The sequence below is a fragment of the Chelonia mydas genome, chromosome 26, assembly GCF_015237465.2.
Source record: "Chelonia mydas isolate rCheMyd1 chromosome 26, rCheMyd1.pri.v2, whole genome shotgun sequence".
Taxonomy (NCBI): Eukaryota; Metazoa; Chordata; order Testudines; family Cheloniidae; genus Chelonia; species Chelonia mydas.
The window spans coordinates 15,902,826-15,918,024 of NC_057859.1; the positions used below are offsets into that span (position 1 = coordinate 15,902,826).

The 15,199-nt window shown below is 51.9% G+C and overlaps 1 protein-coding gene across 12 annotated transcripts in view; it reads left to right on the forward strand.

Moving 5' to 3' along the window:
• OGDH (oxoglutarate dehydrogenase) overlaps positions 1-15,199 on the forward strand; it is a 134,512-nt gene that overhangs the window by 67,575 nt on the left and 51,738 nt on the right. For all 12 annotated transcript variants that reach the window (XM_037886465.2, XM_043536570.1, XM_037886460.2 and 9 more), the window contains 2 exons: positions 3,602-3,717; positions 6,715-6,869. In XM_037886465.2, coding sequence (XP_037742393.1) covers positions 3,602-3,717; positions 6,715-6,869 — 271 coding nt within the window. The remainder of the gene's footprint in view (positions 1-3,601; positions 3,718-6,714; positions 6,870-15,199) is intronic.

The window sequence follows — 15,199 nt, forward strand, 5'->3', positions numbered from 1 at the left end:
GGCTCAGGGCAGGGGGTTGGGTGTAGCGGGGGCTCAAGGCAGGGGGTTAGGGGAGTCAGGGCAGGGAGTTGGGGTGCGGGCTCCAGCCTGGCACCGCTTACCTTGAGTGGCTCCGGGGTGGCAGTGGTGTGCAGCGGGACTAAGGCAGTCTCCTTGCCTGCCCTGGCTCTGCGCCACTCCTGGAAGTGGCCAGTATGTCTGGCAGTGGCTCCTGGGAGTGGGCAGGGGTGGCAGGTGGCTCCGCTGCACGCTGCCCTCACCTGCGGGTACCAGCCCCAGAGCTCCCATTGGCTGCGGTTCCCCATTCCTGGCCAATGGGAGCTGCGGGGGGTGGTGCCTGCAAGTGAGGGTAGCACATGGAGCTCTCTGCCCCTCTCCTCCCCCCTTTGGGGGGAGAGGGGGGCACAGGGACGTTGTGCCGGCTGCTTCCGGGAGCGGTAATCCCATGGGCCTGATCGAAAGCCTGGACGGGCCGGATCTGGCCTGTGGGCTGTAGTTTGCCCTCCTCTGCCCCAGAGGTATAAAATCCTATTGTGGAGAGGAGGCAGCACAAACCACCTGCCACTGCAGTTCAGCTGGAGGCCTCAGATCTAGCCGGCTTGGCCTGGACAGGGCAAGCGCATCTTGGAGACACACTGAATGCAGCGCACGTGCCAGCAGCAGGACTCTAGAACTCCTCCAGTGAGACCAGCTGCTCCTTCACCCCCACGGAGAGTGGCTGCCACTTTGCTCATCACTTGCCCACCCCCAGGGTCACTCACCTGTGGTGCAGTAGCGCAGGGATACGCCCACTGAAGTAACTCAGCACCGCTCTGATTTGAGCATTAGAAAAGCCAAGAAGACTGACCAGGAAGTTGCCATGGACAGGTCCCTGCCCCATGGAGACTCCACTCTAGCCGATTGGATGTATAGTCATCTAATTGAGATTTAACTGCAGTCTTAAATTTGTGTTACTAAAGTTGCACCCTCCCCCCAAGGCAGAAAATTCTGAACAGCACCCATATTTGTAACATCGTGCATTGTGGCCTCATGTAGCACAGCACGTACAGTGTGGGGAACGTAGGGACTGCGTAATACTGAGTTGAGACTTTAGAGGTCCTAGACTGTAGACCCAGAGGATGTCACACACATTCAAAGACAGGAGTGTTGATATGAGCTGCAATGACTTTTCTGTGTCATTCAGGCTTCGGCCACTTCATGGAAAGTGTATACTGCCATGTGGTCCCTAACCCTTCCTGTGGAAGGCACTAGTCACTCTGTAAATGTGTGTTTAGCCACCCAGTAACAATCTTACTCCATGATCTTACCCATCCCTTTGGTGTCATCCTGCCAACCTGTGTGTGGCAGGTTTCCAGAGTTGTCACTGATATGGCACATGGCTACTCATCCCCATACAAGTGCAGAAGAGCTGCAGTGACTGCACAGATGCAAGTGGGACGGCCTGAGCTCTGGGCTGGGTTAAACCCTATATCAAAGCTAAGCAGATTTTTCAGCACCAAAAGAGAACAAATCCTGTTCGTTTGCTTTTACTAGTTCACCACACTTCTAGTTAATAGGTAAGTGTGGCCTAATGGTTAGAAGAGGGGACTGGGGGGTCAGGATTCCAGGATCCTGTTCCCAGCTCTGCCACTGACTTGCTAGGTTATGAAAGGAAAGTCCTTTTCAGTGCCTCAGTTTCTCTGTCTCAAGCATTTTGACCTATCTCACAGAGGTTGAGGTTTCATGTTTGTCACTCATTTTGAGTTCCACTGAGGTGCTATAGGGCAGGATAGTAACTATTGAACATCAACAGGAAGGCTATTTTTGTGGATTTAAAAATACCCCCTTCACAACTTGAAACTTCCTGTCCAGAGTTCCAGCTTAGTTCTGTGGCCCATTTATGCCCTCTAAAAAAGGGCTTGACAGTATAAAAGCTAATGGGCACATGTCTGTAATTAGCTATGCTAATTATCTGCCTGTTTTACTACTGCCCTCAAATGATGTTAAACAACCTTCAGATACATTCATGCCAATACATCATCCATGATTAAATTGCTCCATCAGTGCTCACTTTTAAATCCATGTACACAGAGGTCCTTCCACTTTCAAAAGTGGGCACTGAAAGGTGCTCTGATAGAGGGAGCCCTAAAAGGCCATTAACATAGAGTGACCTTGTCTAGATGTGACTTGGCAGCTGAGAATGGAGACAAACCACTGCATGGACACAGGATGGCTCCTATCAGTGGACTCCAGTTACCGCAGGCAGGTCAGGGACTCTGTCTCTGCCCAGAGGAGTTATTGCTAGTCCAAAAATATGGAATGAAAATAGAATTTCTTAGCAGATCTCTCTCTGCTTTGAAACCAGGTACAAGGAGCAGGGTTGAGTTGCATGTAAATAAGGGTGTGTGTACTAGCCAAACACTCCCACCTATCTGCCTGCTTCTAAAAGGAGATGATCTTCTGCTCAGAGAGACCGTTGTAATGGTGTTTAAATTTTAATCATGTGGGCCAGCGTACAGCTTTGGTAATGTCTGGGGGAGGTTGGTGGGGAAGAAACCGCGTGGCACAATTGGCCTGTTGGTAGAGGAGGAATGGCACATATAGGGCCATATCGGTAACATCTCTGGTTATCACTGGCGTACAGGTTAATCATTAAGGGATTGCCTCTGGTAATGGGATGTTGCATAGGCATTGCTGCCCTGTTCTGGGCCCCTCACCTCTCCCTTCCCAGTTCTTTGCTTTGAGCCTTGTATTTGAGTCCCGTGTAGATTTCCTTACAGACCATTAATTTATTTTAAGCTGAAACTTCCCATTTACTATGCTGAAGGCTTCAGCATCGCCCCCTCAGATACACCACACCCACCACATTTTGGTAAGAACCTGCCCACCACAGGGGAAAACACAGAGCTCCAAGGGTGGCCAAGTTTAAACCCATAGGCTTGAACAGGCTAACGGGGCCATCTCTTGGGAAGAGTAGCAAAATCCGCCTGCCTGCCTGCAAAGAGGGCTTTGCTCAAAGCACGTGGGTCCCAATTACTGTAAAATACTTCTCTCCCCTGCATGAGCTATTCAGAAGAGTCCACTGCAGAATCCTGAAACTGATGCAGCTTTCTTTATCTTGCTTTCCTTCCTTATTTTTTATTGTTTTGGGTCGGTCTATTTAACCTTTTTGTTTTCTGCTTCAACTTTGTTTTGTTAATTCCATACATGTGGTGAAATCTGTTTGCTCAATGACTCTGGCCAATCCTCTTTTTTTTTTCTTCTCTCACCTATATTATATTCCTGAAATGTATTTTGTGTATGTGGGACTCCAATCCTTCTCAATTCAACACTCAATTTAATTACCAATTTATATGCATATATATTGCTTTGTTTTGTTTGTATCCTGGTTTTGCCTGCGTGCCTTTTGTAATAACCTTTTTGTTCTTTGCTCGCGTGTCTAATTACTGCTTGGTTATTTATTTACACAAACCTCCTTCATGCTTATTTTTGTTTTTGTGCTGCTTTTTTGTCATCCTCCCCACAACCCTGGTTCCTGTGTGACTGTCCATGTCCAAAACATGCCCCCTCTCTCTCTCTCTCTCTCCTGCTTTGGCTTGTCCTACCCATGAAAATCCTGCAGGGTTTTATGGACTGGATGAATCGGATCTTGACAAGGTCTTCCACTTGCCCACGACCACTTTCATTGGAGGCAATGAGTCGGCTCTTCCACTCCGCGAGATCATCCGCCGACTGGAGGTAAGACAAGTGCAGGGGAATTGCACAGCTTTCAGAAAACTACGCTGTTCCATTTGATTCCCAATTCAGGATCCTTATCGGGAGACTTAATAATAAAACTCTGAATGCCACTTCCCCCTGCCTCACCAGAGATCAGGATTCTTTGTTCTCCTTTCCTTTATTACTCATATTCAGCACTTAACATGGCACTCTTCATCCATGGATCTCCGAGGTCTTCACAGCAATAGGAAGCTCTGTTATTCCCATTTTACAGCTGGAGAAAGAGGCCATGAGAGATTGCGATATGTCCGAGATCACACAGTTCTTACTACCAATCCAGAGACCAGTATTGCCAACCCCAAGTGTTCATATTTCATAAGTGGGATCCCTCCCCAAGAATCATGAGATCTTAATAAAAATACTCCCAAATTTATTATTTGCCTTTTGGATTTTGAGCCTTTAGGATCACATTTTCTAGTCACACACTGCAATCATGAGGGAATAGAAACTTGTTTTTCACTTATGAAAGGTGAGATTCTCCCATCATCACAAGACTCCAGGAGCTGGGAATTCAAGAAAAAACCTAGATCTCATACGACTCATAAATATTATGAGAGTTAGTAACAATGAGAGCCTGACCCACTGCAGACATCCCCAAAACATTACTGAAAGCAGGAGAATGTCACTCCCAGCTCTGCTCTCCAAGATAACAGTGGATGGAGGAAGCGGCTGGGACCTGTAACTCAAGGCTTGGGAGGGAGAAAGCTTACTGGCCCATGATGGACATTTGTAGTACTCCTCTCTTCCAGCAGCCATGTTATGCATCTGGAAGGCTCAGTGCCTCAGTCTGGGATTGCAGCAAATCTTTCCAACTCATAGTTGTGCTCTCATGCCAGGAGTTGGATCTCGAGAACTGGTGCTACAGGGCAGTGGGGTACTGTCATAAGTAACTTGTGCACCCTTCTGCCTCATCCAAGGAGCCACTATAGGGAGAATGAGAGCCAGATGCTTGTTAGGATGGTGGGTGCTAAACCCACTGGATGTCTGCGGATGGAGGAGTGAGGTGATTGCCAAAGTCAGCCTGCTGTTATGGGGTGGGCAGGCACAAGGAGGGAGAGCTGGGCACCGTCCCTCGAACAGATTCACTAAGGAGTTGAGATGGGAGGAAGAGAAGCCCTGGCACAAGCAGATGCCTTCCTCTGTCAGTGGTTGGAGCATGTACCCTTGGCCTGCCCCTCTTGCAGGAGTAGGGAGGGAGCAGGTGCTGCTGATCCTGCTTCCAATGAAGGAAGTAGGGCAAGGAGCCAGTTACTTGGGTACAGTCACTTCTTTGTGCACCTAGTCACAACAGGCGCGACGATCCAACTGCCCAGCCCTCAGCAGCTCCTGCCCAGCCCAGCTTTGTTCATTCACACTATGAAGCTCCCTTCCCCCTGGGAGCCACTGGGTTTCATGCTTCACCCCAGTCCGTAGAAGGACCGTGATCATCTTCTATGCCTTGATGGTGGCAGCCGCACTGTAACACATTATATACTTCAAGGGGTTGTGCAAACCCCAGATGATAAATATTGCACATGCTATGTTGCCTTGATTATGAAAGGAGGAGCTGTGCATGGTAACCGTTCTGTCCCAAGGGCCGTGTTCTGGAGCTGTTGCTCTCAGAACCAGTCAGTGTTCAGAAGGCAGTGTGTAATCTGTGGCTCACAATCTCAAATACATTTTCTCAGTAAGAGGCATCTAGTCCAGGGGTGGGCAAACTTTTTGGCCCGAGGGCCACATCGGGGTTGCGAAACGGTATGGAGGGCCGGGTAGGGAAGGCTGCAAACAGCCTGGCCCCCTCCCACTTCCCACCCCCTGACTGCCCCCCTCAGAACCTCCCACCCATCCAACCCCCCTGCTCCTTGTCCCCTAACCACCCCTCAGGACCCCCCCCATCTAAGCCCCCCGCTCCTTGTCCCCTGACTGCCCCGACCCCTATCCACACCCTTGCCCCCTGACCCATCCCCCCCTTGTCCCCTGACTGACCCCACCCCCTATCCAACCCTCCCTGTCTCCTGACCACCCTCCCTCCCCGAACCTCCGCCCCATCTGACCTCCCCCTGACTGCCCCCTGGGACCTCCTCCCTCCGCCCCCTTACCATGCTGCTCGAAGCGGCAGGACAGGCTTGTTGGAAAGCCTGGGAGGTGAGCGGGCGCAAGCTGCGCTTCTCGCGCTGTGGTGTGGCTACGGGGGAGGGGGGACAACAGGGGAGGGGCCGGGGGTGAGCCTCCCCAGCCGGGAGCTCAAGGGCCAGGCAGGACGGTCCCGTGGGCCGTAGTTTGCCCACCTCTGATCCAGTCTGAAACCATCAGCACAGCTTAAAAAAAAATAGGCCAAGCCATAGTCTCTTCATACCATCAACATCAAATCCTGAGTGATAGGTCCTATGTGCTAACATTAAGGACCAGATTTCCAAGAAAGCTGAATGCATTGGGTCCTGAGCAATCGTGACAATCTGGCTCCATATATCTTGTGCCTCAGCATGCCCTTCTCTGGTTGTCAGGCAAGTTCTTGTTCCAGGTAACTCCCTAACATGCACTGTGCTATTGACAATGCATCGCCCACACAACCCCATTCGGGCTATGCCTATGCCTTCTGCAAAATTCCTCTATTCTGTAAGTATGGACTAACCAGCTCCCTGGAGCCACTCTATGGCTGATACAACCTCAGCATCTTAGTGCAATGCTGGGGAATAGCTCGGGAGAGGAGTCAGCAGTCTGTAGCAGGGCTGGATTTCACAAAACACTGGCAGGTCTCTTCACTTTCTGATGTGCCAACATGCCCTGGTGTTAGGGGGATTCAGGAGGCCATTCTAGTATTGCTTGGGCCTTCTGTGCCGTTTGCAGGGCTCCTAGAATTCTGAACGAGGAGCCCATGCCACATGCGGTGACAGGCATTTATTACATTTTATACCCTGCAGGACAAAAGTGCCTTAAATCTCCTGCTTTACCTTTGTTCCTCTTTCCTGTGTTAAATAGATGGCTTACTGCCAGCACGTTGGCGTGGAGTTCATGTTTATCAATGACCTGGAGCAATGTCAGTGGATACGGCGGAAATTTGAGACTCCAGGTATCATGCAGTTCACCACTGATGAGAAACGCACCCTACTGGCAAGGCTGGTGCGCTCAACAAGGTATTCTGCCTATCTTTGGTGTCCCTCTGTTGCCGTCTGGATGGGGTGGTTCAGTGATGTCTCACGGAGATCTTAGTGCCACTGATTTGCCTGTGGTACTTGTCCGGCCCCGTCACCTATGTAACTGAAACTCTCACCCTTTTTAATGTATTTATCTCACAATACCCTGTTATACAGATGGGGCAGTTGAGGCACAGACAGGCTACAGGACTTGCCCAAGTCTGTAGCAGAGTAGGGACTTGAATTCAGGGTTCCTGAGTCCCAGCCTAGAGCCCTAACCACTGGCCATCCTGCCTCTGGAAGTCCTTTGTGAGGCCTGTCAGTCAAGTTACTCCACTTGTGTTCACCCAAAAATTGTGGCTTTAAACTACTTATAGGAACACACACACACACACACACACACACACACACAGAAATCGCATAGATTTGCCTCTGAACAGTTATTTAAATATCATATCAGCAGGTGTAATCCAAATGTTAACACATCTTTTCTATGTGTTACACATATAAGCATGATGCATGCCTTGGAGTGGGAGAGGGTAGCTGGGACTTTATCTTAATGTCCCCAGAAATGCAGTTCTTCTTCGAGTGCTTGCTCATATCAATTACTGTTAGGTGTGTGCACATGCCGAGTGCACGGCTGCCGGAAACTTTTCCCTAGCAACTACCCATCGGGCCAGCTGTGGACCCCCTGAAGTGGCGCAAGTATGGCACTCTATATACAACCCTGCTGGCCCGACCCCCCCTTCAGTTCCTTCTTACCGCAAGTGACGGTTGTTGGAACAGTGGTCTTGCTTGCAAGTGTCCCACTAATCCCTAGCTCTTCTGCTAATCTCTGTGTATAGTTACCCATTGTTAGTTAATAGTTCTTAGTTAGTTAATTGTAGTCACGCTACTTAGCGGGTTGTGGGGGCTCCCCCTCCAACACGTGCCCCGGAGGGCCTCCGGGCATGCTGTCTCAGGGCTTCAAATCCTGTAGTTCCTGCACTAAGCCTATACCCACGGGTGACCCCCCACGACTCCTGCCTCCTATGTCTGGGAGAAGCCCATCAGTTGGACAAGTGCAAGATCTGCAAGACTTTCAAGCCTCCCACCAGGAAGGAGAGGAACATACGCCTAAAGCAACTCCTCATGGAGTTAGCCCTCCATCCGCAGCAGGACCCGGCCCCGAGCGCCTCGGTGCGGAGTGCTCCTCATTCTGCGGTGCTGAGAAAGGAGTCGGCACGCCAACCCAGGAGCCGCCGGTCCCCCTGGCCCCAGAAGCCTTCTCCCCAGCACCGCTCTCATTCCCCAGCTGCCCGCAAGAAATAGGCCAAAGGAAAATCTCCCCAGCGGGTTGCTATGGCTACTGCACCCCCAGAAGGGGATGGTGCCAGGGATGGGCCTATGGCCGACAGACCCTCGGGCCATGCGCAGCCATCACGGACCCCTGTCTCTCCAGGAAGTCCTACTCTCCTGTACTCACCGCGGTTGCATGTGGGGGAAGTTATGATGCCTTCCACCCCGGACACCTTCAAAGCCGCTAAGGGGCTCATCGAGATGATGGCACCTAAGTCTCCCACTGTAAGGGATAAGCCTCCACTCCCTTGGAGCATGGCACCATCTAGAGGCAAGCCTGCCATGTTGTGTCTGTCTGCCCCCTGACCTGGATCTCCACGCCACTCTGAGTCCCAGCACTGCTCTGACTAGCGGCACTGGTCTGGCAGCCTTGATCCTCGGAGCCACTCCCATTCGAGGTGGTCATCGGCGGATAAGTCGTGGTCCCGCTTGAGGTCCAGATCCCGTTCTGTGAGCTTGCAGCACTGTGCTCCGCACCGGCCTCAGCCTGCATGCTGTTCACCTTCCAGGTGTCGCTCCCCAACACGGCACGACTCCCACTCGAGAGCCATGTCACGGCACCTCTCCCCGCTTCAGCACCATCCTTGATCGCTGCACCGTTCTTCATCACGGCATCGTTCCCCACCTCGGCGCAGCTGTATGTGATGGCACTCTCTACTTCGCTGCACCATTCCACACCCCGCCATCATTCCCCACAGCGGCACCATCCTGCATCGTGGCACCGATCGACATCACGGCCCCGCTACACTTCACAGCACGCATCCCGCCCATCGTAGGAGGATGTTTCTCCGATGCAGTCCCGCACCGCTGCACCTTGGCTGTCCCGCTCAAGGTCGCCCTCCCTCCACTCAGGCAAGGCATCGGGGGCATCTGAGGTGCCCAGATCAGGGCTCGGCAGCCTAAGGCAGGATGCTTCAGCGCCCTAATGGCAGCCTCAGTGGCCGTTCTGGACCCCATCAGATCCAGGGCGCCCCACTTGGTATTCCACCGCCTCCCCGTTCGGGATCTCGCCTCCCTGAGGCAACTCTCAGCCGCCCACCCCAGGACCCTCCACAAAACCCAGACCCAGCACCACCTTTGCCTGTCGAGGCTACATCCAGTGCCTGTGAGGACCCGGTCCCTAAAGATCAAGAGGCTATCATGGAACCGATCCTACTGCTGGCTTCCTCCTCATCGTCCCCTGATAAGGTGGTGGCAGGCACCTCCACGTTTGGGCCGCCACCCACGGATTACAGGGCCCTGCAGAAACTCCTCTGATGGATAGCCCTGAATATGAATCTTCAGGTGGAGGAAGTGGTCGAACAGGAGGACCCAATGGTGGACATCCTGGAACCAGAGGGCCTCTCTAGGGTAGCGTTACCCATTTCAAAAACTATTCAATCCAATGCCAGAACCATTGGGCAAACATCTGCCTCCATCCCCACAACGGCCAAGGGGGCTGAACATAAATACTTTGTTCCCACTAAGGAATATGAGTATCTCTTCACCCATCCTCCCCCATGCTCTCTCGTGGTGGAGGCGGTGAATGAAAAAGAGAGGCAAGGTCAGCAGGCCCCCGCAAGGGAAGCTAAATGGCTTGATTTGTTTGGAAGGAAAATTTATTCCATAGGGCGTCTCTCTCTCAGGATCACAAACCAACTCGCGTCCCTGAGTAGATACAACTATAACTCATGGTCCTCAACCCTGAAATTTAAGGAGCTCCTCCCCTCTGAGTCACGAGCGGAGTTGGGGGCTGTTGCTGCAGAGGGTAAAGCTGTCGCCCGGACTTCCCTCCAAGGCTCCCTCGATGCCACGGACTCTGCGGCACGTACTCTGGTGTCCGGGATTGCAATGAGGCACAACGCTTGGCTCCAGTCCTCTGGTCTTCCCCGGAGGTCCAGCAGACCCTATAGGACCTTCCCTTTGATGGCCAGGGCCTATTTGCTGAGCAAACAAATTCCAGACTGCATAGCATAAAGGACTCCCAGAACACAATAAAGTCATAGAATCATAGAATATCAGGGTTGGAAGGGACCTCAGGACGTCATCTAGTCCAACCCCCTGCTCAAAGCAGGACCAATCCCCAATTTTTGCCCCAGATCCCTAAATGGCCCCCCTAAGGATTGAGTTCACAACCCTTGGTTTAGCAGGCCAATGCTCAAACCACTGAGCTATCCCTCCTCCCTCGGCATGCACACTCCGGTGACCCAAAGGAAGCCCTTTAAACTGCAGGCCACCCAGCAGTGGTCTTTTTCTCCTAGGCCCAGATAGGACTTCTCTCGTAAGAGAAGTAGATACAATTGACGCATACCGTCGCGTCCTCCATCTGGGCAGGGCCAAGGGCAATCCAAACCCCCTTTGGACCCTAAGTGCCCCTTCTGAACATGTGCACGAGGACAGAATACCAGTCCACAACCCGGTTGCCTCCCCTCCTTTCCTGAACCATCTATCCCGCTTCTACCTTGCATGGTCCCTTATTACGTCAGACCGATTGGGTGCTCCGCACTATAGAAGTGGGATATTCTATCCAATTCTGCTCTTCCCCACCCTTCCATCCCCCTTGCCCGTCCCTCTTCAGGGACCCTTCTCACGAGCAACTTCTTGTCTAGGAGGTCCAGGCTCTCCTCGCCCTAGGAGCGGTGGAGAAGGTCCCTCAGGAACTCAAAGGCAAGGGTTTCTACTCCCAATAATTCCTCATCCCGAAAGTGAAGGGGGGTCTCCAGCCCCTTCTGGACTGCGGGAACTCAACCAGTTCATAGTCAGCTTGAAGTTCCGCATGTTCTCCCTAAGCACAATCATCCCTTCCCTAGACTGGGGAGACTGGTACTCCGCCCTCAACATGAAGGATGCTTATTTCCATCTATCTATCACCCCGGCTCACAGATGGTTCCTCCACTTTGTGGTGAACAAGGTGCATTACCAGTTCACAGCCCTCCCGTTCGGGCTTTGTACAGCGCCTCGCGTCTTCACCAAGTGCATGGCAGTTGTAAAGAACTCAATAATAGTGGGGAATTTCAATTATCCCCATATTGACTGGGTACATGTCACCTTAGGATGAAATGCAGAGACAAATTTCTCTATACTTTAAATGACTGCTTCTTGGAGCAGCTGGTACAGGAACCCACAAGGGGAGAGGGCAGTCCTCAATTCAGTCCTGAGTGGAGCGCAGGATCTGGTCCAAGAGGTAACTATAACAGGACCACTTGGAAATAGTGACCATAATATAATAACATTTAACGTTCCTGTGGTGGGAAGAACACCTCAATAGCCCAACACTGTGGCATTTGATTTCAGAAAGGGGAACTATGCAAAAATGAGGAGGTTAGTTAAACAGAAATTAAAAGGTAGAGTGACTAGAATGAAATCCCTGCAAGCTGCATGGACACTTTTCAAAGACACCATAATAGAGGCCCAACTTAAATGTATACCCCCAAATTAAAAAACACAGTAAAAGAACTAAAAAGAGCCACCGTGGCTTAACAACCATGTAAAAGAAGCAATGAGAGATAAAAAAGCATCTTTTTAAAAAGTGGAAGTCAGCTCCTAGAGAGGTAAATGGAAAGGAGCATAAACACTGCCAAATTAAGTGTAAAAATGTAATAAGAAAAGCCAAAAAGGAGTTTGAAGAACAGCTAGCCAAAAACTCAAAAGGTAATAAAATGTTTTTTAAGTACATCAGAAGCAGGAAGCCTGCTAAACAACCAGTGGTGCCCCTGGACGATCAAGATACAAAAGAAGCACTTAAAGACTATTAAGTCATCACAGAGAAACTAAATGAATTCTTTGCTTCAGTCTTCACGTCTGAGGATGTTAGGGAGATTCCCAAATCTGAGCCGTCCTTTGTAGGTGACAAATCTGAGGAATTGTCACAGATTGAAGTGTCATTAGAGGAGGTTTTGGAATTAATTGATAAACTTAACAGTAACAAGTCACCGGGACCAGATGGCATTCACCCAAGAGTTCTGAAAGAACTCAAATATGAAATTGCGGAACTATTAACTGTGGTTTGTAACCTGTCCTTTTAAATCAGCTTCTGTACCCAGTGACTGGAAGATGGCTAATGTAACACCAGTATTTAAAAAGGGCTCTAGAGGTGATCCCGGCAATTACAGTTCGGTAAGTCTAATGTCAGTACCAGGCACATTAGTTGAAACAATAGTTAAGAATAAAATAGTCAGACACATAGAAGAACATAAATTGTTGTGCAAAAGTCAACATGGTTTCTGTAAAGGGAAATTGTCTTACTAATCTATTAGAGTTCTTTGAGGGGGGGTCAACAACTGTGTGGACAAGGGGGATCCAGTGGACATAGTGTACTTAGATTTCCAGAAAGCCTTTGACAAGGTCCCTCACCAAAGGCTCTTACATAAATTAAGTTCTTCTTCGAGTGCTTGCTCATATCAATTCCAATTAGGGCTGTGTGTGCACTGCGTGCATGGCCGTCGGAGAATTTTTACCCTAGTAACACCCGGTGGGTCGGCAGTGGAGCCGCCTGGAGTGGCGCCTTCATGGCGCTCAATAGATACCCCAGCCGACCCAGCGCCCCCTCAGTTCCTTCTTACCGCCCATGATGGTCATTGGAACTGTGGAGTCCTGCTTCGTTGCTCTCCACTCTCCCTAGCGTATAGTTAATAGTTATATTTGTTTGTTAGTTATAGTTGGTTTACTTATTGTTAGTGCGGTTAGGGGGCGGTGGTTTCCCCTCCTCCCCAATTCTTCTCTCGGGCTCATGCCCGAGGCTCCGGGATTCGAGCCCTGGGGTTCCTGCTCTAAGCCCATGCCAACGGGCAAGCCCCATGACTCTTGCCTGAAGTGTCTGGGGGAGTCTCATCAAGCAGAGAAGTTCAGGATCTGCAAAGGGTTTCGTCCCCGGATTAAGAAGGAGTGGGACTTTCGTTTAAAACAGCTCCTCATGGAGGCCGCTCTTAGCCCTCAACCCCCTGCGGCACACCAAGATCTGGCACCAAGCGCCTCGGTGCACAGCACCCCGGCAGCAGCGGTAGGAGTGGCACCGCAGTTGGACTCTGACCAAGACCCGCAGCACCGACACTCCCTGGCACCGCAACCAACATCATCTGCCTGGCACCACTCCCATTCTGGCCAGAAGCAGCACCGGAAGCCGGAAAAGGATGGCCAACCTCCGCAGAGACCAGCCTCCCTGGAAACGCCCGTGGAGACTCATCCCAGAAGGGAGCATCTAGGGGCACAGCTTACAGCTTCGGCACCATTGACTCCGGCCCTGAGGGGAGAGCCGTTGAGTCTGGTACCCCTGGACTTCCCGACACGCAGCATGGTTGAGGTCCAGTTGCCATCCACCCTGGACACCTTTGCAGCTGCAAGGGATCTTATTGCCATGGCGACATCGGCATCCCCTCAGCCTCATGCCAAGGCGCAGGTGCCTGTACGTTTGGCCCGGGACAAGCTGGCCCTGATCCACCCATCGGTCAAGCCGCGGCACCGATTCTGCTCCTGCCACCGCTCGCAGTTCCGACACCGCTTGCAGTTCCGACACCACTCTCCTTCGCGGCAGCGCTCCGACATCCTGCACCGGTCCTGGTCGCAGCACCGCTCTGCCCACCGGTCATCATCTCAGCCCAGATCCAGATCCAGGCACTTTTCCAGGTCTCGGTACCGGTCCAGATCCTGGCACTGCTCCTCATCGCCTCGTCGATGTGACCCAGCGCTAGGGTAACAGATGTCCCTATAAAATCGGGACGTCCCAATGTTTAGTTGGTGGTCCCGCTTCCCAGCCAATGTATGGTTGGGACGCTATTTGTCCCAATATTTTGCTTTGGCAGCACTCCGGGTTGTTTTTTGGTTTTTTTGTTGCTTGGGGCAGCAAAAAACCTAGAGCTGGCCCTGGTGGGGGGGTGAGCCTGTGGTCGCCCCCCATGTGTCCTGATATTTTGTTCTTGTCATCTGGTCACCCTACCTGGCACAGATCTGCTCGGCACCTCCGTGGCCCTCACATTCCATTTCTCGTTCTTCAGGATCAGAGGTGGTGTCACATTTCTCGGACCTTTGCCATTTGGACCATAGCCACTTGGAGTCAGGGGCTGGGCATTGGCAGGCACAGGAGCAGGGTCCCGTTCAAGGGCCTACTCAGTGGCTGTTCTGGATGCCATGTGCGTACTTCCAGGCTCAGGGTGCTCCATCTGGGTCTTCTCGATCAGCCCCGTCTGACCCAAGAGTGCCAGAGGCTACCGCCAGTCGGCCCGCCCCGGGGTTCATGCAGACTGTGGCGGCTTCTTTCCCCACTCAGGACCTCCTCCAACACCGATTCCTGGTCTGGGCCCTGAGGTCGCTGGCACAGGACAGCCGGGCCCAGCTCCACAAGAAGCCCTAGATGACGCTCTTCCCCCTGTGGCTTCCTCCTCCTCCGTGCCCACCAGGACCTCCTGCACAGGGTGACGCAGAATATGAGCCTGCAGGCAGAGGAGGTGGTAGAGGTGGAGGACCCGTGGTGGATATTCTGTCTGTAGAAGCTCCATCAAGGGTGGCCCTACCCCTTATTCGGACCATTCAAACCACCACCAGAATAATTTGGCAGACACCTGTGTCCATCCCCCCAACTGCTAAGGGGGTGCAGCAAAAATACTTTGTCCCCTTGAAGGGGTATGATTATCTGTTCACCCACCCACAGCCCTGTTCGCTCGTGGTGGCGTCAGTGAACGAAAAAGAACGGCATGGCCAGCAGGCCCCAGCACCCAAATCGAAGGATGCCAAGTGCCTTGATTTGTGTGGGTGCAAAGTTTATTCCTCGGCGGGACTTCAGCTCAGGATCGCTAATCAGCAGGCGCTCCTGAGCCGTTACAATTTTAACTCCTGGAATTCCATGCTGAAGTTTAAGGAGTTAGTACCTCCTAAGTCCAGAGAGGAGTTTGCAGCTTTGGCGGAAGAGGGCAAAACAGTGGCACAGACGTCGTTGCAGGCCTCGCTGGACGCTGCGGACTCAGCTGCACATACTTTGTCCTCAGGGATCACAGTGAGGCGTATCTTTTGGCTGCAAGCCT